This window comes from Gopherus flavomarginatus, chromosome 6 (assembly GCF_025201925.1).
Source record: "Gopherus flavomarginatus isolate rGopFla2 chromosome 6, rGopFla2.mat.asm, whole genome shotgun sequence".
NCBI classification, from domain to species: Eukaryota; Metazoa; Chordata; order Testudines; family Testudinidae; genus Gopherus; species Gopherus flavomarginatus.
In genome coordinates this window covers 99,956,046-99,982,468 of record NC_066622.1, presented here as the reverse complement: position 1 = coordinate 99,982,468, position 26,423 = coordinate 99,956,046, and the positions used below count along the sequence as shown (strand labels likewise).

The 26,423-nt window shown below is 43.8% G+C and overlaps 2 protein-coding genes across 5 annotated transcripts in view; one reads left to right on the top strand and one right to left on the bottom strand.

Moving 5' to 3' along the window:
• The window catches only part of NUDT13 (nudix hydrolase 13), a 33,021-nt gene extending 30,991 nt beyond the window's left edge, over nt 1-2,030 (bottom strand). The window contains exon 1 of the mRNA XM_050959649.1: nt 1,565-2,030. The gene's annotated coding sequence lies outside the window, so the exon portion shown is untranslated. The remainder of the gene's footprint in view (nt 1-1,564) is intronic.
• Nucleotides 1,121-26,423, top strand: part of P4HA1 (prolyl 4-hydroxylase subunit alpha 1) — a 66,679-nt gene continuing 41,376 nt past the window's right edge. For 3 of the 4 annotated variants that reach the window (XM_050959488.1, XM_050959485.1, XM_050959487.1), the window contains exons 1-6: nt 1,121-1,347; nt 5,194-5,268; nt 18,912-19,028; nt 20,047-20,143; nt 23,004-23,155; nt 25,787-25,924. In XM_050959488.1, the coding sequence (XP_050815445.1) occupies nt 18,941-19,028; nt 20,047-20,143; nt 23,004-23,155; nt 25,787-25,924 (475 nt within the window). In that variant the 5' untranslated portion in view covers nt 1,121-1,347; nt 5,194-5,268; nt 18,912-18,940. Of the gene's footprint in view, nt 1,348-3,229; nt 3,336-5,193; nt 5,269-18,911; nt 19,029-20,046; nt 20,144-23,003; nt 23,156-25,786; nt 25,925-26,423 lie in introns of all 4 variants that reach the window. The other variant, XM_050959489.1, reaches the window with a different exon arrangement.

Below are 26,423 nucleotides of genomic sequence, written 5' to 3'. Positions count from 1 at the left end.
TAGTTATATATTATAGACTTATAGACAGAGACCTTCTAACAACATTAAGAGGTATTACTGGCACATGAGACCTTAAATTAGAGTGAATAAATGAAGACTGGGCACACTACTTCTGAAAGGTTGCTGAGCCCTGCCCTAAACTCAACATGTTGGATATAAGGTGCTTTCATAGAATCATAGATTATTAGGGTTGGAAGGGACCTCAGAAGATCATCTAGTCCAACCCCCTGCTCAAAGCAGGACCAATTACATCTTTTTGGTGATGTAAGCCAGAGCACATCTTTCCATGGTAGGTATGTACATCCCCCTTGCTTAATTTGTGCCAGGGCTGAGCCCGGGTGTCTCCAGGCTTGCAGTTCATAGCCCCAGTACCATAGGTGGTGTGTATAAGAGGCTGTGGGAGGCCTCCTCCAAAAGGACTAGCCATGGGAGGACAAATGCCTTGGATGCTGTGCAGATCACCTCCTTGTGTAGGCAGGTTTGTTTTCTGCCTTTGGAGTGCCAGAAACAATGATTCCTAGAAGTGGGGGGGAGGGTAGTGAGTGGTGAGGGGCTTCAACGGAAGAGGCAGAGGGGGGAGGAGCTTCGCTACGGGCAGCAGTGCGCCCCCCCCCATTTCTAGGGAACTTCTAGTGGTGAAGCCTTCCCCCACAGATGTGTGCCAGCACATCAGGGCTTGCTCTGTCAATTATGAAGGTAAAAAAACCTGCTTGAGCCCCAACAACTGAAAGCACTGGGTGCCTCTGTCTACTTTGTAGGGGGAGCCTGCCTCAGTTTCTCTTCATCCTGTCCCCGTGGTAAATCTTAATTTTTCTCTTGTGGGGCTGCTGGTTGCGGACTTATGGTTGAGGGTTGATTACAGGTACCTGGGCTGAGCAGAAACGCGAAAGGGATTTGGCCGTAGCACGGATAGAGGAGCCAGGCCGAGGGGCGCTACGACGGGGGCTAGCGGAGAGGGCGCCGTCGGGGTAGGGGCAGAGCGGGCACGGTACCCCGGGGGACCACGCTGTTTGCGCACGTAGCCACACCCCGAAGACGCCACACCCCCGAAGAAGCCACGCCCACATAGTTTGCCGGGTGACTGTCCCGCGGCCTGCTGCGCTTGCGCAGGGCGCCGCTGCTGCTGTGCTCGAGCTCACGTAGACGCAGCGTGGCCAGCAGCTGGGGCCGCTGCCGCCTCACCATCCGCGGGCGGAGCGTCGCGCGCCCCGGCCGATATAAAGATTCCGAAGAGGGCCAGCGGCTCTTGGCTGCGCCACACAGCAGGTCCTAGCGTGTGCACGCTCGGCTCGGCGCAGGGAGAGCGGGGCCCAGCCGCCGCTGCCGCCAGCAGCCTCCTTCCCTCAGGTGAGGCGCCCTCCGACCTGCTGCCCCGCCCCGCCCCCGGGGTGTGAGAGGAGCCGCGGGCGGCCTGACCGCGCCGAGGTGGCCTTTCTGGGGAGTCTCTTCCCTTGGGGCCGGGGCTGCTTATCCCTCCAGCCTGCTCCACCCGCGGGCCGGACCCGCCGGGAGTAGCGGGGGTGGGGTGTTAAAAGCGGCGAGAGCTCGCGGGTCTCTCGAGAACCTGTGCGGTCCGGAGCTGCTCCGAGGGTCTTTTCTGGGCCGTGAGCCGCGCCTGCAGCCTCCCTCGGGCCCAGCTGGAAGGGGGTTTCCAGGCAGATGAAGTCATCCACCCACTCCAGGAGCTCCGTCCTCCCGCTGATCCCGAATCTTCTTTCCGTGAAGGAAGCATATTTGCAGCAGATTATTCTGCGTATCGATCGGGTTAAGCACGTGTTTGCTACTTCTGAAGTGGGATCAGATTTCTTCCCTAGTCAAGTGCAGTTATGCAATGGATTATCCGTCTCTTAGCCTGTGCCCATTGTCATGGCACCAGAGTGCATGTTAGATAGACTTGTTTAAACAAGAATACTGTATCCTGAGGTTACACAAATGAGGTTTCCTTATAACTCCTGATTTCCAGTCTTTAGCAGACTGAATTGCATTGGGGCAGTTTAAAGCGGTTTCTTTAAATTAGAAGGGGGAAAAACTTATTGCACAAATAAAATAGCCCAAAAGCTAATCAGATTCGAGAAATATGTTTTTAAGCTGAGCTCTGTAGAGTGCTCTCTTTGCAAGTCACTGGAAAAGACATGAGAATCAAGAATTAATTTTTGTAAGCAAGGATTACATACTATACAAAATTTAGACTTTATAGTTTATTTTGAAGAGGTGTTTTGTTTTTTTCCTATTGGAAAGAAATTTGGAGAGATGAAATGTCCATTACGTGAGTGGGGGAGGGGGGTGAGACGTGGCAGTAGCATTCTTTCACTAATCTTTTGCTTGCTTTATAAACTTTTGCAAAGAAGTTTTTCATTTCCCCTATTTACAGTTAGTATTGCATAATATGAATAAAAGAGCATGGAATTTAATCAAAATATACAGATGTGAAAAACCTGACATTGCATAAATCCCGTTACTTTCTTCTAATTTTTGGTCACTAGTATTTTTTCAGAGAAAGAGCTTACTCCGAGCTATTTGTGATTTATCAGGAACTTCTAGTCTAAGCAGTTCTTCTTCTGAGAAGTTTAAAGTTGCATCACCCTCTTAGTTATTAGAGACTAACATTTAAACTGAATTTTGTAGGAACAAAAGTACATTTAAACAAACTTCAGTTATGTAGATACGATGTTAAAAGCAAAATAGAAATGAGATTTTAAATATAAGCTACAATTAAATCTAGTTACATTTAAGTGGGAATATGAAATGTAGCTGATTGGGCCAGTAGAAGCTTTGCATACATCATAATTTTTTTAAACTTGTGGCAAGGAATTTAATTGCTAGAGGCTTTGTAATTTATTTTCATATTTAAGATCCTGAAAAAGATCACTTCATTCATTCTGACCGTAACTTTGTAATGCAGTACTTTCCAAACTAGCACTAGGCATAGGTTACAGAGGCAACTTTTTTTCTGCTTGTAAGGCTAGGGCCATGGCTACACTGGCGCTTTACAGCACTGCAACTTTCGTGCTCAGGGGTGTGAAAAAACACCTCCCTGAGCGCTGCAAGATACAGCGCTGTAAAGCGCCAGTGTAATCAGTGCCGCAGCGCTGGGAGCACGGCTCCCAGCGCTGCAAGCTACACCCGTAAGGGATGTGGTTTACGTGCAGCGCTGGCGCTCCGACCACACTCACACTTCAAAGCGCTGCCGCGGCAGCGCTTTGAAATGTCAAGTGTAGCCATACCCTAGGTCTCTACACTATGACCCTTACAGCTACACAGCTCCTGCCTAGCCATTGCTGGCGGGGAAGAGCTCTCCAGCTGGCATAACTAAACCACCTCCAACAAGCTTGCAGGTATGCCACTATAGCTTAGACACTACTGCGATGGTTCCATCAACCCGGCTGTGTCTACAGTGGGGTTAGGTTGGCCTAACAACAATGCACAGGGTGTGAGGTTTTTCACAATTCTGAGCAATGTATTTAGGTTGACCCAAGTTTTAGGTGTAGACCAGGCTGTGACATAAGTTGGAGCTAAGGCAGAAGAAGGTATCAGACTAGATGTATATTTATACAACAGTATTACTAAAAAGGTACAACAGTTCAGAAGGTTTGAAGCAAATTTATTGTACTTATACAGCTAAAGATGACTGAGAGAACCTCTGATGTTTGTTTATAGTAATCGAATGTTTTACAAATATTTTTTTAACTTCCACTTGTGAGCTGGTGGGTGGCCTAATAGGCCTGTGCATTGCTGTGAAGGAGCCCCTGTGTTCCCTTCCTGCTTACTCAGTTAGTTTGGGGCTGGGAGTCTGCAGAAGCAATGTAGTCAGTCTCAAGGAAATAGTTTGTTCCGCACTGCTTGCTTTGAATCCCTTCATCAAATTAGGTCCTGCCTATATAAGAGAGATTTCCACTAGTGTAGTTAAATCAATGCAAAACCCTGCATAGCTATAATGCACTGCATAGCTTTAAAATGGGGCTTACACTTGTGTTAATAATCTGATTCTACACTGGAACAAGGTAATTGCAGCACCATAAGTCATGCTCTTACATCCGTGTAGTGTAGCTATGTTAGGGATTTGCATTGATGTAACTACTCTAATATAGACAGGGTGTAAATCTTATTCCTGGGGGTGTTCTGTGCCAAAAAAATTAAAAATTATGCACATGATGTTTTAAAATTCTGCAAATCTTATTTGTCATAATAACACTATATATAATCACTCCAGTTTCAGTGATTTTGGTAATTTTATTTCAAAATACCTGTTGGCAAGTATGTCTGTAACAAATAAGATGCGCACACACAAAAGGAGCAGAGAGTTAGAAACCCTAAGAAACTGAGTTCCTTTTTCTCTCCCCCCTCCCTCCTCAGAGCCCAGCTTGGGGATCCCCTGGCCCCCCATCCCAGCACAGACACTCACACATCCTACCTTCCTAGAGCCCAGGGATCCCCTGATGCTGGTCCTGGGCTTGCACAGAGTTTCCTGTGCGCTGTCACCTCCTTCAGGGCATGCTGGGGACTGCAGCTGCCAGGAACCCTCCAGCTCCCTTGCCCTCCCCTCTGGCATGGTCTTCTATTTGCAAGCTGGGCTCTGCTGGGTCCAGCAGCCCCTAGTGGAGGTCAGCAGCTCTGCAGTCCATTTCTGAGGGGTGGGGGAAAGGAAATTCTGTGAACACATCACTAATTTCTGCAAAATTCTGCATTGTGCAGTGGCACAGAATTCCCTCAGGAGTACCTGTAATTCTGCATCCAGCCACGAGGGGGTGCCCTAGAGTTGAGATGCACAAGGGGGTGTGAGTGGCTGGGCTGGGAGGGGACATGAATTTTTGTCTGTTACAGACATTCTTGTTAAGTTATTTTTTAAATAAATTGCCACAATAATTGAAGCTGGCATGATTATATAGTGTTTTTGACAAATAATTTGCAGAATTTTAAAATTGTGTGCATAATTTTCAATTTTTTTGCCACAGAAGTAGTTACAGGAAGCTTGGCCGCTTTCTCGGCCATGGTGATCCCTCTCAGCCGGTCTCTTACCCAGACTCCTGCACTGGGTCTCTTTGACTCAGCCCTGTGGCAGAGTTATGTAACAGTTCAGTTCGCTTCTGGGGTTCAGGACTAAACAAAGGTCCTTTGCCAATTCTGGGCTCAATGCCAATCTGCAAGTGTTTTTTGCTATTCCTGTATTTGACTCCAGTTTCCTTACCCATGTAGGCCCTGGCTCAGGATTCCTCTCCATCAGAGAGGACTGTCTCCTCCACAGTCTCTTTCCAGCTGTTCTCTTTCAAGGTAAGTTAGGTCAACTTATTACTGTGGTGGTTCATGCCCAGACTGCCTTCCTTCTGTCAGTAGTGTGTGTCCTCACCAGGAGAGCTCCCACCGACTTAAAAAGGACAGTGGGGGGTGTGTGTGTGCTCCATATGGAGCTCTGTGCCGGGAGCTTGGCTCCCTGCTATCGAGAGCCTGGCTGGCCCCTGTGGCTTCCTGCAGGGAATGTAAGCTGCCTTATATTGACCGAACTCTATGGTGTAGACCAAGCCTCAGTCTACTTTTATGGCTTAGCTCCTCCTCTTTTATCCAGGATGTGGTTAGATTCCCCGCCCCCCGTGCCAAATTCAGAGCATGACTGTTTGGGTCCTTTCCCTTGCCTTGCCGATGATGGTAGTTAAGCCCAGTAACAAACTGCATCCACACTCAGACCTGTACTGCCTATGAAGCAGAACAATATTGTCTCATAGTTTACTTGTGCTCCTCTGTCAGTCTATATCAGGGTGGATTGATTTAAATCAGTGATTTTAAATTGCTGATTCAAATCATCATTCAAATCAGTTAACAGGAACATTGATTTAAAAGCATCAATTTTAATCAAGTTTTGCATTTGTACTTCTTAGTTTTCCTAAAGAAAGTTGCTCATTGGTTGGTACCATCATAACGTTGATTTGCAACTAAACATAGCCTTTACACTCGATTTGGTTGCTCGTTTTTGCTAACTGGGAAGATGAGCTATAGCTGTACTAATCTATTGAAGCAATTATATAGTTAGTTGATATTTTTATTTGTGATTTGTCATGCTCTACTTCAATGGCAGTTCAATTAAATGCACAAACCCAATATTTTAATTTAAAAAAAATAATTTACCTTAAGTGTGCTGGATATGTAAGGAAAAATAATTAATGTTTTGCATTAAAAACTGATTTATTGACACAGACATGATGCACCTCCTGTTGATCTGTCTTGAGAATTGCTGATCAGAGGCTATTCTTTTGCTCTTCTAGATTTATGGGAACACATGCCCTGATTGTAAGCGTTTTCTGCACATGTTTTCGCGTGGCACTATATCAGTAGTAAGACCAGGGTTGCGAGTTCAGTCCTTGGGGGGGCCATTTAAGGATTTGGGGATTGGTCCTGTTCTGAGCAGGAGGTTGGACTAGATGATCTCTTGAGGTCCCTTCCAATCCTAATATTCTATGATTCTAAATAAACTACTATCAGTTAGGGAATTGAAGGGATTGTTTTTTGTCACCATGTCCTTCATGATTTTAGAACTAATATATTCCATCCTCTCCTAGTTTTTATTCATAGATTGGAAAAAGAAAACAAACTTTCCTGCTTTTTCAATTTGTTTCTCAACTTCTGAATGAATTAGTCATTGCACTGAGAGAGTTGAATAAACTGAAATGAAAATCTGGTTTAGCATTGCGGCAAACTGGTTCCAGGTGCTTAGTCAGTGGCTTCCACCAGTTCAGTGGTCTGACTTTCTTTAAAACAAGGCAGAAAAAATGTACTGTTCAATATTTATTTTATTTGAATGCTTTTAATATAATAAATTTAGATCTTAACATAACTGTCAGTTTTAAATTTACTTTTAAATAGCTTTAAAACCCCTATATTTAATTTAAATCAGATTTAAAACTCTTTATCCATCCTGGTCTGTATCTTGTTTCATGTCAGAATTAGACTGTAAGTCCCTTGGGGAGGGACCAACTTTTTGTTCTGTGTTTGTACAGTGCGTTGCACAATGGGATCATAGCCTGTGACTGGAGCCACTAGGTAGGTGCTACAATAATCAAATGTTAAATAACGAGAGGTATAAATTAAAACTGATTTTAGTTATTTTTGTGCAAGTCTTTGTATAAACATTTCTTTTTCAAAATTGGACATAGCTAGAGTTGATTTTAGGTGAAGTTGGTCAATTACCAACTTTAACTAAAGTAGATTTAGCTACTTTCATTCCAAAATAGCATCTGTCCATACTTGCACAGAAATAACTAAATCGGTTTTAATCCACAGTCCTTATTTCAGTATGATTTTGTGTGTAGACGAGCCCAAAGTAGAGATGAAAAGGATTTTTGTTTTAAAAAACAAAACCAAAAAACCCCAAACCCTCATCTTTTCATAGAACTGAAAGGGACCTCAAGAGGTCATCCAGTCCAGTGCCCTGCATTCAAGGCAGGACTAAGTATTATGTAGAGCGGGGGTCAGCAACCTGTGGCATGTGAGCCAATTTTTAATGGCACGCAGCTGCCTGCTGGGATGCCGCATACCATTAAAAATCCTGCTGATGCGGTGAGCTGCAGGGTCCGTGCTCCCGGGCTGGTGCATCCTGCTGAGTGCAGCAAGCTGCCAGCCCCTCCCCTGCCTCCCCCCCCCCTTACCCTGGAGCCCTGCTCCTGCGGGGCAGCATTTGGCTCCGTGGGGAGGGAGACTCTCCCTGCTCCTCCAGAGCCCTGCCGCCGTGTGTGCGGCCCAGCCCCGCCCCTTAGCGCTGCGCTGGAGGGGGAAATCAGGGAGCGTGGGACGCATGGGGTATGGGAGTCCCAGGGTCTGTGAGGGTGGATAGGGGTCAGGGCAGTCGGGACAGGGAGCAAGGAGGGTTCTGGAGGGGCAGTTAAAGTGTGGGGGGTCTCTGGAGGAGGTTATCAGGGGACAAGGAGCTGGGGGGGTTGGATGAGTCGGGAGTTCTGGGGGGGGGGCTGTCAGGAGGCAGGTGTGTGGAGAGGGGTTGGGGCAGGCAGGGAGCTGGGGGGGTTGTATGGGTCCAGAGTTCCCAGGGTTCTGTTGGGGTGGGGAGCGGTTAGATAGGCATGGGAGTCCCAGGGGTCTTTCTGGGTGCATGGGTGTGGATAAGGGTTGGGGCAGTCAGGGGACGGGTAGGGGTTAGGATCCTAGGCGGGCAGTCAGGGGACAAGGGGCAGGGAGGCTTAGTTGGGGGTGGGGTCCCAGGAGGGGGTAGTTGGGACAAGGAGCAGGGAGTGGGTTGAGGGTTCAGGGGGCCAGTCACCCAGCCCTGACACACACACAGCCCTCTGCCCTGGGCCCTGCACCCCCCCCTCCATACACATCCCAGGCCGCTGCCCTGAGCCCTCTACCACCCAGCCCTCTGACTCCTTCACCGCCCCCATGTCCCCAGCCCTGACTCTGGCACCCCCATACATACCCAGCCCTGACACCTGCACCCCCACATGTGCGCCCAGCCCTCTGCCCTCACTCTTGCGTCCTCCCTCACATCCCCAGCCCCCTCCATGCACCTGGCACATCCCTACCCTGAGCACCAAACTGGAGCTTCTGCAGCCCCACTCACATTCCCACCTGCACCCCTTGCATCAAATGGGAGCTGCCCAGGTAAGTGCCCGACACCTGAACCTCCTGCCCCAACCCTGAGCCCCCTCCCTCATTCTAGCTCCTGGCCAGACTCTTCACCCCCAGCCCTGTGCTCAGTACACTCCCACCCTCTGCTCATTGCAGAGAGAGGAAGAGAATGGGCCAGAACCAGGGAGAAGGTAGGTACCCACTATATGTGGGCAGGGCCGGGACCCCAGACTGGCAGCGGGCTGAGCGGGTCCAGCAGCCGGGATCCTGGCTGGCAGGAGCCGGCGGATGGAACCCCTGAGCGGCAGCGGGCTGAGCCACTTAGTCCACTGCCCATCTGGGGTTCTGGCTGCTGGACCCTTGCCAGCCGGGGTCCCGGCCGCAGGCCCTGCTCAGCCCGCTGCCGGCCTAGGTGACCAGAACCCCAGACCAACAGTGGGCTGAGCAGGCCGGTGGCATAAGATCAACATTTTAATTTAATTTTAAATGAAGTTTCTTAAACATTTTGAAAACCTTGTTTATTTTACAATACAACACTAGTTTAGTTATATAATATATAGACTAGTAGAGAGACTTTCTAAAAAACGTATTACCGGCAGGCAAAACCTTAAATTAGAGTGAATAAATGAAGACTCAGCACACCACTTCTGAAAGGTTGCCGACCCCGATCTAGAGCATCCCTGACAGGTATTTGTCCAATCTGCTCTTAAAAATCCCCAATGGTGGAGATTACACAACCTCTCTATGCAATTTATTCTAGTGCTTAACCACTCTGATAGTTAGGAAGTTTTTTTCCTAATGTCCAACCTAAATAGTCCTTGCTGCAATTTAAGCCCACTGCTCCTTGTCCTATACTCAGAGGTTAAGAACAATTTTTCTCCCTCCTACTTGTAACAACCTTTTATGTACTTGAAAACTGTTATCATATTCCCCCTTAGTCTTCTCTTCTCCGGACTAAACAAACCCAGTTTTTTTCAGTCATCCCTCATAGGTCATGTTTTCTACACCTTTTAATCATTTTTGTTGCTCTTCTCTGGACTTTCTCCAATTTGTCAACATCTTTCCTGAAATGTGGCACCCAGAACTGGACACACTACTCCAGTTGAGGCCTAATCAGTGCAGAGTAGAGGAGAAGAATTACTTCTCGTATCTTGTTAACAATACTCCTGCTAATACATCCCAGAATGTGGGTTGGGTGTGTGTTTTTTTTTTTTTTTGTTTTTTTAACAGTGTTTCACTGTTGACTGATATTTAGCTTGCAATCCACTATGACCCCCAGATCCCTTTCCACAGTACTCCTTCATAGGCAGTCATTTCCCATTTTATATGTGTACAACTGATTGTTCTGTCCTAAGTGGAGTACTCTGCATTTGTCCTTAGTAAATTTCATCCTATTTGCTTCAAACCATTTCTCCAATTAGTCTAGATCCTATCTTCCAAAGCACTTGCAACCGCTCCCAGCTTGGTATTGTCTGCAAACTTTGTGTTCTCTATATGCCATTGTCTAGATCATTGATGAAGATATTGAACAGAACCGGACCCAGAACTGATCCCTGTGGGATCCCACTCATATCCTTCCAGCATGACTGTGAACCACTGATAACTACTCTCTGGGAATGCTTTACCAGCCAGTTATGCACTCACCTTATAGTAGCTCCATCTAGGCTGAATTTCTCTAGTTTGTCTATGAGAAAGTCATGCAAGACGATATCAAAAGCCTTACTAAAGTCAAGGTATACCACATCTACCGCTCCCTGCCCCCCCCCTTCCACAAGACTTGTTATTCTGTCAAAAAAAAACCTATCAGGTTGGTTTGACATGATTTGTTCTAGACAAATCCATGCTTACTTGGATGTTACTTATCACCTCATTATCATCTAGGTGTTTGCAAATTGATTTCTTAATTATTTACTCCATTATCTTTCTGGGTACATAAATTAAGCTGACTGGTCTGTAATTCCCCAAGTTGTCCTTATTTCCCTTTTTTATAGATAGGCACTATATTTGCCCTTTTCCAGTCTTCTGGAATGTCTCCTGTCTTCCATGACTTTTCAGAGATAATTGCTAATGGCACAGATATCCGTTCAGTCAGCTCCTTGAGTATTCTAGGATGCATTTCGTCAGGCCCTGGTGATTTGAAGACATCTAACTTCTCTAATATTTGACTTGCTCTTTCCCTATTTTATACTCTGATCCTACCTCACTTTCACTGATATTCAGTATGTTAGATGTCCAATCTCCACCAACCTTCTTGGTGAAAACCAAAACAAAAGTCATTAAGCACCTCTATTTCCACATTTTCTGTTATTGTCTTCCCCCCATCATTGAGTAATGGGCCTACTCTGTCCTTCATCTTCCTCTTGCTTCTAACATATTTGTAGAATGTTGTTACCCTTTATGTCTCTAGCTAGTTTGATCTCATTTTGTGCTTTGACCTTTCTAATGTACTCCCTACATACTTGTGGTGTTTTGTTTATATTCATCCTTTGTAATTTGACCAAGCTTCCTCTTTTTGTAGGACTCTTTTTGGCATTTTAGATCATTGAAGATCTCCTGGTTAAGCCAGCATGGTCTCTTGCCATACTTTCTATCGCCATACTTTCTATCTTTTCTATACAGTGAGGTAGTTTGTTCTTGTGCCCTTAATAATGTCTCATTGAAAAACTGCCAACTGTCTTCAATTGTTTTTTCCCCTTAGACTTGCTTCCCATGAGATTTTACCTACTGACACTCTCGAGTTTGCTAAAGTCTGCCTTCTTGAAATCCATTGTCTTTATTGTGCTGTTCTCCCTCCTACCAGTGCTTAGAATTGTGATCACTTTCACCCAAGTTGCCTTCCACTTTCAAATTCTCAGCCAGTTCCTCCTTATTTGTCAAAATCAAATCTAGAACAGTCTCCACCTTCCGAAATAAAAACATTGTCTCCAATACATTCCAAGAACTTGTTGGATAATCTGTGCCCTGCTGTGTTGTTTTCCTAACAGATATCTGGGTAGTTGAAGTCCCCCATCACCACCAGGTCTTGTGCTTTGGATGATTTTGTTTTTTAAAAAATCTCATCCACCTCTTCTTCCTGGTTTGATGGGAGACCCTTTTATCCTTACCCTGAGACTTTCACCAAGTCTATTATTTATCTCAACCTCAGTCCAAGTATATACATTTTTAACATATAAGGCAACACCTCTTCCCTTTTTCCCCTGCCTGTCCTTCCTGAGCAAGCTGTACCTTTCTGTGCCAATATTCCAGTTGTGTATTATCCCACCAAGTTTCCGTGATGCCAGCTGTCATAATTGTGTTTATTTACTAGCCTTTCAAGTTCTTCCTGCTTATTCCCCATACTTGCATTAGTATACAGACATCTAAGATACTGATTTGATTTCCCACCCCTAGTTCTGTCTTCTCTCTCATTTCTGCTATAACAGCCCATGCTCCCCCCCAGATTTTGACCCTTTTAACACTTTCAATGATAAACGTTTACTTATAATGTCTGACAAAGATTGAATACCTGAATTTCTTCAGTTAAAATATTAAGAGCCCCTTGATATATCTCATCATACCTCCCAATTGTTTAAGAAAACCAGAGATCAGACTTGATTTTGATATTTCCAAGGTAAAAAGCAGCCAGAAAATGCTTGTGCCACATCTTCTTTATACACCATAAACTGTCAAAACCTAATTTAAAATAAACAACAAACTGGGGGGGGGGGGGGACTTTTTGCTAGTCACTTTTAAAGAGTGAACTCAGTTACAAATGTCATTAAAGAGAATGTCCTAAACATTTTCTAATTAAGACAAAGTGTTTAGGAGAGGGGTCGTATTAACCCATTTATGTTCTGCTCATTTGCCTCTGTGTGAAATGTAGATATTTAAATTAGTCGTATTAATGCAGCTCTTAAATATTAAAGAGTTCAGATAACTGGTTTTTAGAACTTCTGTACTAAGATTGTCATGTGATATTTATTGGCCTGTGATTTTCACTGTTTGTCTAAAAATTCACACTTCCAAGTTTATAATTGTCTAGTGACACACAGTAGTTCATAGAACTCTACTGCCTTTAGGAATTCTACTAGTAAAGGATTTTTCTTCTGTCTGAATGGCTTCTTGTCTATTGTTTCCCATCTCGACCTCAGTATTTTCATTAGCAGTTCTTAAGCTTGTCTCCATTCTCTTGAGCATTCCTTTATAGGTTATGTCCAAGTATGTTATGTAATTTGAATTTAGCTGTTTGCAGGAAGGGGAGGGATTCCCAGTTTCAGTGTTAACAAATATTAGAGTTCCTTCTCATTTGACTTGTTCCTTTTTAGCCTCTTCATATCAGGAAAGTTCATTGGATTTAGATTTATTACTATTTTAAATAGCTGATTCTCAGCCTTCAGATGCTGAACAGCCAATGTAAGCATATCATACTGTATTGTTAAAGTCCTGAATTTGATGTCACACAAATTTTGCAGCATCATGTGTCAGACAAAGAGTGACCTAGTGGTTAGGCATTAGCTTGGCATGTGGAAGAGCCAGGTTCAATTCCTTGCTCTTTTACAGACTTCCTGTATGATCTTCACTTAATATTTGTCCATAAAGTTATTCTATAGCAGTGGTTCTCAGAGGGTGGAGGAACATTTTTATTAGGGCTGGGATCAGCCCCTATGTGGTGACAAGGAGGGAGTACCTCCAGTCCTGCTCCACCCTCGCTCCTTTTCGTCCCCCAGACCAGCTCTGATTCCAGTTGCGGCTCTATTTTCCCCCTAGTCTGGCCCCAGCCCAGCTCTGCCCTCATTCCTTGTCCATCCTCAGACAAGTTCTGCCCCCAGCTCTGCCATCAGCCCAAGCTCTGCTGCTGAGGATGCCTTGGCTGTGCTGTAATGGAGGGGGGGCGTAGACCGATTCCATTACTGGTAAAGGGGAGTGGGGGCATGACTGGAAAAGTTTGAGCACCATTAGAGTAAGATAAGACATGAATTTTAAAGCAGACCAGCTATACTAGAAACTACACGTGTAGACAGACTTTCTGCCTAGCTAACTGAAATGGTGCTATCACTTTCCCTACCACATTGGGGGTATTGTGAGGATAAATACAGTGATTTGGGCTAAATAAGTACCTTATTGCACATCTTCAAAGATTCAACACTGATTGGGTGAAAAGCATTATTTGACTTCCAGTAAGCAAAACATTAACTCCAGCTTCATCTCTCTCAAAGGTGTTAGGAAAGGGGAGGCCTGATCAGGTGCTCCAAAGAAAATATTAACAATAGTTGGGTGACCAGGTGGAAGAGGATTTTGTGGAATTCTGCCTCTTCCCAACAGTTATTACAAGCTAAGTTTGGTTAGCCAAGTTTGGAAAAGCAGGAAGTGTTTAACTGGCCACATTTTTCTTAGTTTCTTTTAATATGGGCACACCGAGGGTCAAAAATAGTCTTGGATAAAAATTTCACTTGGTGAAAGACTTATCTTGTTGCTGAAAAAGCTGACCCTCTGTTGGCACATTGTTTATGGTCTTATATGTAGCCCAATTTCCTAAACTTTTACATCTGTGTTTTAAATGGATCAGATTGTGTTACTATATAACTAGTGGGGTGTGGATACCAGAACTGATGTGTTGCAGTTGGATCCTTGCTTATAAGACCACACTTACCACAACAGTATATATTTTGGGAAACCGGTTGCTGAAGAATTACATGATTGGAAGAACTTCAAAATTAAAGTTCTGGTACGATATTACTCTACGTTCTGAGATGTATGTTTGGTAACCATTAATTCAGTTAGAGAAATTAGAGATTTCTTTGCACAAACCTCACTAGTTGCGACACTTCAAGAAGTGAACAGCTCCCTCCCTCTCCCTCCCATTACTATGCTGTATTTTCTACCAGTATATTTAGTAAAGCTGCACAGTATAACTGATGAAATGCTGAACCCTGATTATCAGGTTAGATAACTCATGATTTTCTGACAGTCCTCTGGGGAGATCTGAATAGCAGTTTTGTGCATTATGCCTTTTTAAAGCACACCTACATTTTTAACAGGAGGAACTAAGCAGCACACTAGGAGCTTAACAGGGCTCAGGACAAGTTAAACAAGATATGAATAAATGGCATGGCATTATATTAGTATGCCTATAGCCGCTTTAATTTTACTTTGTTCACAGGGTCACTTACTATTTCCTTTACTCTTCCACTGAAATTTTGTGCACATTTACTCTGACAGTAACTCTCTTGCAATCTCCCATCAGTCTGTAGAGCACAAAGAGTGAATATTTATAGAATTCCTTTTAAAAAAGATGTAATACTCTTGTATTTGGGAAGAGAAATGCGGACCCAAGTGTGGCATCTATTCCTTTAAAAACAAAAACCCACACCCATATTCCTCTAGGAGCAGTACTTACTGTTCTAAAGAAAATCTGTTCGCTTACAGAGGATGCCTTGTGGTCTTGAGATGGTTGATATCTTAGCTGGAGCTATTTTAGAGGAGAAAAGTAGAACTGTCTGGAATTTATATTAGAAGAAAATTGAATGACTTGCAAGTTTCAGATGGCAAGGAGGAGAAAAGTCAAGTTTCTATTCTATTTATAGTATGCCATTTGCTGTGTGTGTGCGTGTGCATGCATGTATATTTCCAACTACACACACACCCAAGACATTTTGAAGAAGAGGTTTATTTTTCTTTGACCTAACATTTTAAAGTATCCTCTAATATTCCTGGGGAACAGGAGGAGGAAGTAGGTGGAGTTGTGGTTGGCTTTACAATCCTAGTGCAAGTAGTATATAGGAGGAATGGAAGAAGTGGAGACAAAACATGATTTTGAATGCTTTAAACCATATATAACTTACAGGTTTTATAAGTCAAATATTCAGAGGAAAATATTTTAGCTCCAGCAGGGATGAAAGCCTTCTGGGATGGTAATAGAAGTTATTGGAGGATCCAGAGCTCTCTGCAGATGTCAGGAAAGACTCCATCTAGGCGATGAAAAGAGTGTGGGATGGTTGAGAGAGAGGGTTTGAAGGGAGTGGCTACATCTGCAGCTGGGGCCAGAAGCTTTCTTGGGGATTGCCACACTGTTAGGAGGAGCTGTGAGATAAGGTGAAGAGGGAAAACTTGGATGCTAGAGTACATCAGTCTGGCAGTTTCTAAGACCTCATTGTGATATTGTTTGACGTGGAAGAATTTCAGCTCATGCGCACGACATAAGAGACAAATCTGATCCTTTCCAATAAATTGTTTGAAGTAGATAACTTACAAAAAGCTCTGTTCTTGCATTTCGCTGAATATACAGTGTAATGATAGTTCATTGTATCCCAAGTACTGATAACTCGAAGTTAGCAAATATTTATGGTGTAGTAGAATTGTTTGTGCTTTGTAGTCAATGCACAGGTTTATTTGCTTGCTTCAGTTGAATGTGTGGGAGATACTGAAGTTTCTTAGAGATAAAATATGAAGTTCAGCAATCACATTAAGGCAGAGGTGGGCAAACTGTGGCCCACGGGATGTCCTGCCCAGCCCTTGAGCTTCAGGCTGGGAAGGCTTGCTCCTGGCCCATCCCCTGCTGTTCCCTCTCCCGCACAGCCACACCGCCACACGAACAGCGCTCTGGGTAGCAGGGTTGCTTGCTCCTACTGAGCAGAGCAGCAGCATGTCTGGCTCCAACCAGGTGCGGCTGCCAGACATGCTGTTCTGAGTGGCATGTTAAGGAGGCCGGGGCTGGGGGGTTGGATAAGGGCTGGGAAGTCACAGGGGGTGGTTGGATGGGGTGGAGGTTCTGAGGGGCCGTTGAGATGGGGGGTTGGATAGGAGTGAGGGTGTGAATAGGGGTCAGAGCAGTCAGGGGACTGGGAGCAGGGGGGCTGGATGGGAGTGGGGTCCCAGGAGGTGGTTAGGGGACAAGAAGCCGGGGGGGGTTGGATAGGTTGGGTTTGGGGGGGGGGCAGTCAGAGGTGGGAAGTGGGAGGGAGTGGATAGGGGGCAGGGGCCAGGCAGTTCGGGGAGGCACAGCCCTCCCTTCCTGGCCCTCCATACAGTTTTCCAACCCCAGTGTGGCCCTCGGGCCAAAACATTTGCCCACCCCTACATTAAGGGTATGTTTACACTGCAGCCGAGAGTGGCTCCCAGTCTTGGTAGACTTCTGCTAGCTCTGTTTGAGCCAGTGCGCTAAAAATAGATGTTGCGGCATGGGCAGTGGCTTGGGCTAGCTGCCCAAGTCCGAATCTGACTGTGCGCGGGTGGCTAGCCTGAATCAGCACCCGTGTAGCAACATCCACACTATTTTCATGCTAACTGTGAGCTAGCACACTAAATCTGTCTACCTGGGCTGCAAGGCATGCTCCCAGCTACAGTACAAATGTACCTTCACAGTCCAGGCAATCTTTCTCCTCTGAAGACTTTGTTTTGGTACCTTAAGGGTCCCAAGTATGTGCATGCAGCTTCCTTTGAATAAAGGAGAGTGGAACTGGGTCATTTGGGGAGCATATGAATTTCTGATGTAACTAATTTCATGTGGTTCAGGGGAATTACACTCTGGTGGTAACTTCAGACCAGGTGTAAACAGGTGTAGTTTCCATTTTACTTCCCAGGCTCAGTTCACTGTTTCTCATAGAAGGTTGTGTTCTTGCTGCAAGTTGGCTAGAGGACAGGTGTTTAATATAATTTATGGAGAGATTCCTCTCTCATAGAGCTGGAAGGGAGCCTGAAAGGTCATCGAGTCCAGCCCCCTGCTTTCACTAGCAGGGCCAAGTACTGACTTTTGCCCCAGATCCCTAAGTGACCCCCTCAAGTATTGAACTCTCAACCCTGGGTTTAGCAGGCCAATGCTCAAACCACTGAGCTATTCCTTCTCCCACACAGTGACAGTTTATACTAATGCTTATTCTGGTTAGCAGAGCCAACTGGTGTTTTGGGTGAATATAATTCAATTTTTTTTTTTTTTTGGTTTGGCCAATTAAGTGAAAAATCAGGGAAATTACTCATTTTGAAAAGTGCTCAGAATTTATCAGCAAATCAGAAAAGTCCATTTCAGTTGTTTTTAAGGCCCAGCTTCAAAGAGATAAGGTGGGTGAGGTAATATCAGTTATTGGACCTACTTCTGTTGAACGAGACAAGCTTTCCAGCTTTCACATAACTCTTCTTCTGATCTATAGAGTCATTCTTTTCCCCCCGGAAGGTGGCCCTAAAATCCTTCTCCCCAATGAAGCTAATCGGGTCAGATTTGTGAATGCTTTTGAGTCGATGGAAACTGTGGTTTTTCAACAAATCTGTTTTTGTCTGAATTTTTTTCCCAGCTCTAGTAGAAACGTCAACAGTTCTAGCCCCCAAATTTCATAGATCCATGTAGATCTGAGGTGCTCTACAGAAGATCAGGGTCTGGAGTTGCCATGCTGCTCTGTTGGTGCTACTGGGGTCCTCATAGCTATCCAGTAGTTTCTGATGATAGCTCACTATTGCCAGTGCTGCCTCCACTGTCGCTGTCAGCTGCTCTGGGCTTCTAGGGTTTTTAGTGGTGGTCCTACTGGATACTGAAAGATGAGGATAACACACATTCTCTTTCCCCAAGCCTTCTTCTGTCCTCTCCTGAGCTGAACCCACAAAGAAGTTGTTATAGGGAGAAAATTCTAGGCTCTGAAAGTCTGGGACTTTTATAGCCTTTCAGACTTTGGCAGCAGTTCATGGGAGGAAATACCAGTTACTCACTACAGGCTTTTCTGTAGGCTACTGTATCATCTGACTTAAAAGTAATACATTTCTGAAGGCATACAGTATAGACGTTATGATGGTGAACCAATGATTTATTAATAGAATTTGTCAGTGTGGGATATCTTGCAGTCTCAGGTTTATTCCATAGGGATTTGTTTTACTGGCTCAGTGGAAAACAGATATTTTGTATTTACACTGGGAAAAATCAACTTTGATGCAGTGTATTGTGATTTGTTTTTGATTCCTCACAGTCTAGCTCTGTCTGTTTATTTTTGGACAATAAATTTTTTTTAATGGATTATGGTGGCATTGCCTTCAACATTACTGAGACTTCTTAGAGGCAAAGACTGCTTTGTGAAAACATGCCTCCGTGGTGTGTCTCTTTTCTCCATTTTACTGTATAATGGAGCAATACAAGTACGTGCTGTTTGCAGAATGTTGTCAGTCCTTTGGGAAGATTTCCACTTCTTGGAGTACTGCAGCCTGGAGAGAAATAATTCCAAAAGGGTAACGTGTTAATAGGGAGAAAAATTGTTTAATAGAATTGTGACCTCTTAAAAACTTCAGGTGAAATGGTGTGAATAAACAGCTTTATCTGAAGTGGGGGTAAAAGCTGGCTAAATGCTATGGTGTATAAAAGCCCGTTAATCGCTGTATTTCTCTTGTAGGTGTGTGCTGAAGCAACAGCTATTGAACTATGGCATCCGTAAAGGTTTGGTGTATTTTAGTTCTGAGCTTTCTGCTGCCTCATTCTTATGCCCATATGGACTTCTTCACTTCAATTGGTGAGATTTGCTTTTGTATATACAGTGAATAACGGCAGAGTTCTATCTGCCAACTTTCAGAACTGACTCTGCAGTGATGTGATTAAAGATGAAGCTATGTGCTCTATTAATTAGCATAGCTCTAAATTTAAAGTGCCCTGTTTGCTTTTTTATCTTTTTGAGGGCAAATTTTTATTCAAATCAATTCTTAAAATGACAAGAGAACAGGATACACATTCATTGTATACTATTACAGATACTGGATTCAAAACCATAGTTTGTATTGAGAGCTGATTTTTGTGAATTGAGTAAATGAAATAACTCTTGATTAGGGCACACAATTCCAACATTTCAGGATCCCATATTTATCTCCCTCAATATTTTAATGTTGTATGAAGCATTTGTTAAACTAGTATTTACTCTAGGTTTAAGTGGTTCAGCTGCCTGTTTGCTGTATTTCCTGTAGGATTTACTGCTTTATGAATTTGTAGCTGAGAAACAATCGGTCAGTGCAAGCAAATCAATTTAAACAAATACTACTTTGTGTAGCTCCATAATTAATTCTTGTCATATTTGCGATGTGCCAGATGTACTTGAGTAAGAGGTTACTCCTTCGCAGCCTTTATTCTCTTCTAAATGAGTCCTGAATTAGTCATAATGCTAAATTTGTCACACTGCATTTACTTCCATGGCAACAAGCTATGTCAAACACAGGATTGTCTCTCTACTGTAAGTTCTGTCAAAGGGAGAGAAATCTTATTTGAAAGCCTCTTCATGGATAATAAGAACAACACAGAATGGCTGGCCAAGTAAACACCACCTTGAATGTTTTCTTTTTTGTGTGCCCAAGTTTGTTCTAATGGGAAATCTCTCTAAATCAGTATTTCTCAACCTTCTTGATACCAGTGGCTGCTTTCTGCCTTCCTAAGTGTGCCAGGGAGGTGTCAGGGACCAGACACTGGACTGGTGATTGAGAAACACTGCTCTAAATGAGGAGGAGTAGGAGAGCTAATAGTTGAAATCATTGCTTCCTCTCTAGGCCACATGACAGACTTAATTAACACAGAAAAAGACCTGGTGACATCACTGAAAGATTATATCAAGGCAGAAGAGAGCAAGCTGGAACAGATCAAAAAGTAAGCAGCTGGTTTCAAAACACTAATTTTTTTAATTGTGACTCCACCTTCATGTACAAGAAAGTTCCTGAAGGCTGAACAGGAATTTATTGCTTATGGGGATACAAATTAACTTGTAATTTCTGGAAGATTTTTGTCCTAAATGAATGTCCCTTTTGTGAGTTTGACTTCTGTATTGAGAAATTTTGATTTCTCTTGGCAGGATTCCCAGGTGAGTTTAGTGTTTCTAAAAAAAATCAAATCAAAACAAGTGTGTGTGTGTATGTGTTAGAGAAAACATAATGATGTGCTGTAGCTTAAAGTTTTAATATATATTGCAGTGGCTGCAGCGTGGGTAAGCTGTAACTAGTCCAATAGGCCTCCCAAATGAATTCTAGTAAGTCATTACAAAAACACTCCATGCCATCATCTCTTCTTTATTCCATACCTTTTAAGAAAAGCTGAGTTAGTTTCAGATGATTTTTTATTTTAAAGCATGTCAATTACCATTTTGTCCAACAGTAAAGATTTTAGGGGGAAGACCCGATATCTCAAAATGTACCAGGGTTGGGGATGATGGGGAGGAAACTTGTCCCACTGGAAAGGGGAATTCATAGCTTTCAAATGATTTTTCTATGTAATGTCATCTCTTTGTAGCCTAGCCATGGTGGGTTATGAGATTTATGACCTTTCAACCTGTCAGTGGTCCAAAAGATTACTGCCTGTATTACATCTTGGAACAATGTAACAAAAGAAGGAAACTTTTATGTCTAGCTAGATTTATTCACTTATTTTTGAGGCCTCATAAAATACATTTGTTTGAAGTCGTACATAGGTTTGAAATGTTAAAAGTAGTCTACACAGCCACAAATTAGTTTCATCTGCCCAACGATTGCTATCAAAGGTGTGTAAGTGGAACTTTATCACATAAGCATCATTACTGCATGTCTATTAATATAGACATGTACATCAGCAGGTTAAAAACCAAAGAATTCAAAATGAAAATAAAAACATCCTGTCTTTAAAACTTGCTGGACACCATTCTACAGCTGCAGGGAATGAATGCATTCCATTGGCTCCTGAAGTGGGGGGGTGGGAAGGGCCCATTAATCTGTGGGTGGATTATGGTTGGGTTTATATCGTATGGAAGCTTATTAGGAACAAAGTCTTGGCTTCAGCTTCCGGTCTTATGGTTGTAAAGATGATTTGTAGTCACTTATTAACTTTTTTTAAAAATGGTCATATAATATAGTAAAAATTCAATTCAATGAAATCATATTACCAGGCTTTTTTGTGTTAACACGTTGTTGTTAAAAGCTGGAAGCATTACACAGAGCAGCCTGCTCAGTCCCTGGCCATGAAGAAGAGCACAGTGCTTGTTGTTAATCCTGTATTGGCTGGCAAATAGCACTAGCACTTCCAGGAGGCAGCCATGTCCAATTGAAGGGCTGGTCTGCACTGGGAACTTGCATCGCCATAGCTGGGGGTCTCAGGTGTGACAAGTCCACACCCCTGAGCGAAGTAGCTATGCCGACTGAACCCCTAGTATAGACAGCATTAGGTCTACAGAAGAATTCTTCTTCTGTCAAGCTATCTTCCACTTCTTGGAGAGGTAGATTACTTATGCTAACAGGAGAACCCTTCCCATCCGTGTAGGTAGTGTTTACACTGATGCACTACAGGTTTAAGTGTAGACATGACTCTCCTCAACAGCAGAGCATGGGTACCACAACATGGGGCTTCTGTGGGCAGGAAAGGGCTTCAGCAGAGGTTTGGAGGCTCCATGGGGGGGAGTGAATGCAAATAATGAATTATTTTACTACCCAGGAGCCCAGAAGGAGCAGTGAGTCAACTAGGTAAACTTTTTGTGTGCCTAAATTATAAGGCCTATTTACTGTCTCAGTCTAGGTTTATGCAAGGTCCCCTGCTTTTCTGTTGTGGCAGACTAGAACTTCTCTGGCAGCTTCATATGAATATTAAGTGTGTGTTTTTCCATATTACATTAATTTTACTCTGCCCCTATACTTTCAGTTTTCAAGATGCTGCTGATTCTTATTTTGCATTGCACTATAGAAATTGTTGAAGGGAAGCTTGGAGATTTTTGCAACTGGATAGTGGAGAACTTCTCACAGATACATATTTTAGGCTGCCTGCAGATACAGGAGTACAGTGCTACATCAGCTTGCTATCAGTTCTCGTATAGGAGGTTTTATTTAAAAAAATCTCTGGCTCTCATGGTGTGTTGGGTTTTATGGGGGATGATTATTTATTTTTAAATAAAAGCTTGGATTCTGGAGCACAGTTTCTTGGCAAAGACCAGAATATATACCCCAGGGTTAAGCATGCTCAGTGACTAACTTTCAAAATTTAATATTTAGAGACTAATTTTTTCCCTGTTACAAGTAAAACATGTTTTCAACTACCTTTTTTTTTTTAATTTTTTTATTTTTTGCAAAGTACAAGAATATATCTAAATTACATTAATTATCAAAACCCTGGGTAAGACTTTATATTGGGACTATTCATTCCTGAGTGAAATTTTGTAAAGGAATTGCTGGGATGCTACCTATGGCAATATGTATTTACCTTTCTTCCTGCATATTGTAGAGGAGTCCTGTGTTGGTGCATTGTGCTTTTGTGTTAAAGATCATGAGTGATGCTACTTTAAGGTTTATACCACAGCAGAAGGAGGGCTGAGAAAGATGACCTTTTTGATTCCTTGCACACTACCTTTGCTTAAAGATAAAGTAAAAACAAACAACTCATACTGGAAGCTTTTTCAGTCAAGAGAGTCATGTAGCTCGGCATTAGTTTTACAATACATAGGAAAATATTTAGGTGATGCTGTGTTAAGCTTATTTCTTATGTATATGTTTCATAGATGGGCAGAAAAGTTAGATCAACTGACAGACACTGCTACAAAAGACCCAGAAGGATTCTTGGGGCATCCTGTAAATGCATTCAAGTTAATGAAACGACTTAACACTGAGTGGGGTGAACTGGAGAATCTGGTCCTGAAAGACATGTCAGATGGTAAGTTTGAGGAGATTTTGGAGTTATCGACACATAGCTATTACTGTGATTAACATTATCACCCTAATGCCAAGCAAAGCACAGCTTTGTTTTTTGAGGAACATATTTTTTGTACTGCACCTGCAGTAGAAATAACAATGATCAAGAGGAATTATTTAACTTGTATCTTGCATGCATCAGGATACAAGGATTTCTGTTTTCCATGATTCTGAGAGTATCTCTTTAGAAGAAGATCCTGTTTTTTCTGTATGTAGGTACATGTAGTATACTTATCACCTGATCATCAAATTGCTGATGGTGCTGGTAAAAAGTTTAACCAGCTCTGAGCTATACAGAAAGAGATCAAAAGCTCAACAACAAAACTTCAGGGATAAAGGGAGTAAATTCAGAGAGCTCTAATTCCTCAAAGAGTGGACTATTTGTGATGGTTCTTGGGGAGTCCAGGACTGAGTCACCTTGTTTACCCCCCTGCCTCCAGCAAAAGGGAAATTTGCTTGTATTTAACTGCATTTCAGCTCCCTGAAAAAGCAGTCTGTTAGCCACTCAAGCGATCTTCTCTAGGCTATGCCAGCCCTTCCTTTGCCTTGCAAGTTAACAGTAGGTGCACCCCAGTCCCCAAGACCTTTTTGAAGCATTCCATTGTAGTACTTAACATCTTATCTGATGAGCACTCACAGTAATACCAGGTATGCCCTCCTAAAGGGAACAGTATACATACCAGTTTACTCCTAGACTGTAAGGCAGAGGTGCGCAAACTTTTTGGGCCGAGAGCCACATCTAGGTTTTACAGTACATAGTCGTATGCAGGGCATAATACAAATTGTATGTTGGGTTAGGGTGCAGACTGCAGGAGCGGGCTCAGGGCAGGGGGTTGGGGTGCACAGGGGTGCAGGATGCAGCAGGGAGGTGGGGTGCAGGGTGCAGTAGGGGACTCAGGCTAGGGAATTGGGGTGTGGCAGGGGGCTCAGGGCAGGGAATTGGGGTGCAGGAGGGGTGTGCAGTGCAGGCAGGGGGCTTAGGCCAGAGAGTTGGGGGCAGGGTGCAGGAGGGGTTCGGGCTCCAGGGTGGCAGTGATGCACACGGGGGCTCCCTGCACACCTGCATTGTCCCCACTCTTGCACTGCTCCAGGAAGTGCTGTGGCCCCTGGGGGAGGAGGGAAGGGCTCCGCGTGCGCTGCCCTTGCCCCATCTCCAGGTACCTCCCCTGAAGCTCCCATTGCCTGGGGTTCCCTGTTCCCAGCCAATGGGAGCTGCAGGGGAGGGGGGGGGGCAGTGCCTGGAGGCAAGGACCTGGGGGGCCTCAGATGTCAGGCTGGCCGCTGCTGAGAGTGGCACGGCCTGCTGCGCCACGGGGGGCAATTCTATGGGCCGGATCCAAAGCCCTGAGGGGCCATAGTTTGCCCATCCCTGCTATAAGGGCTAGAAGGGGACCATCATGGTCATCTAGTCTCACCTCCTGCACATTTTAGGCCACGGAACCTCACCCACCCACTCCTGCATGAGGTCCATAACCTCTGGCTGATGTACTGAGGTCCTCAAATCTTGATACAAAGACTTTAAAGTTATGGAAAAATTCACCATTTACTGTAGTTCAAACCAGAAAGCAACCAATGCCACACGCTGCTGAGGAAGGTGAAAACCCCCCAGCATCTTTGCCAGTCTGACCTGGGGGAAAAAGACAGGGCAGCCCCCTGTGGTTCAGTCTCCAGTGTCTTGTCTCCCTGTTGACTTAGTATGTGAATGGGGAGCCTCCATTGTATTGGTTCACAACACTTAGTTTACATTAAGTTATACCCCTTTCACCATCCTAAAACAATTCTTCTCTCCCTCCACCTGCTAACCAGAACTTAGAAGTAAAAAAATAAATTGAAGGACTAATATTCTGAGGTGTACTCTAGTTTGCATGAATGAAAAACTTGATTCGAAGTATTGTGAAAATTAGACATAAACTTATTTAATACTGAGAAACTCTCCCACATTTTCCATATAAACTTCTACTAAAATAAGGCATCTTCCAAAATACTTGTGTGAAATTAGTGATGGTCTGTTCCCAATACATTTGCTGGAACAGTATTATAGATCCTTCCTCAAGGTTGGGCCTGCCTGGGTAGTAACAGTGATACCATTTTTTTTTCCCCTTTATGCTACCTTATCTCATGGTACTGCATAGGGATTCTTTTGGAAGAAAGGCCTCAAGACAGTAGATAAGGATAATCAATTTTAACAGTTTATTTTTGAATTTGTGTATTGGTTATTGATTTTATTTTTTAAAACAATTCAGCATGGTTGGTCTTGTGTGTGAGGTTTGATTCATTGGCCTGTTAGGACACTCATGAAATGGCTATTGAATAATCAATCTAGAGAGGAGGTGCATTGTTAGCATATTACTGCTCTGTACAAATAGGCCTACACACTTTATCTAGAGTCCCACCCAAAGGTGGTAGCTTTTGCAGGATCTGCCTCTGATTTAATAATAGCCTGCAGTGGCATGCTGGTTTTCATCCAACAATTTGTGTAGAGATATTTATTTGTAATTAAATGTGTGGGGTTTTTTTAAATGTAAAACTCCCAGGACAAGCAGAGCCCAGTTCTCTTCGTGATCTCTCTGACCTTTTCTTTTTTTCTCCTAAGGCTTCATCTCTAATATGACTATTCAACGCCAGTATTTTCCTAATGATGAAGATCAGGCTGGTGCAGCCAAAGCTCTCCTACGGCTCCAGGATACCTACAATTTGGATACAGACACCCTCTCCAGGGGTAATCTTCCAGGTAAGAAGCACCTGTGCTGGTTGGGAAAAGTAGCTGTGTACTTACAGAATATCTAGATTATAAACCCTTTTGAGGAATATTCTCTTCATGCCTGTCTGTAGAGCACCTAGCATGCTGTTAACAATAGGACAAAACCCAGACTTGTCTAACTTTCAGCCAGTATATGATTATAAAAACTTGTGCGCTGTGGGCCTGCTTAATTGAACTGCTGCAGGGAGTTGTAAGTCACATCTCTCTGCGTCAGCCTGTATCCTGGAGAACACTCTACTCAAGGCTGGACAAGCACTGGTACTGTAGCACTTTCTTGGGATTTTCCAGTGGGGAGAGACACAGCAAAAACTGCTGAGGGATGTGCTGAAACAGTAGGTACCCCAGCCACATTCCCTCCGAGGCTCGCTTTTTGTGTGTCTGGGTCTTTTTTTCAGTTCTTTGGCCTTAGGTATGTTGCAGCCATTTTTCTTCAACACTTTCTCTTCCTCTGGGCTTTCTGCTGCCAGGA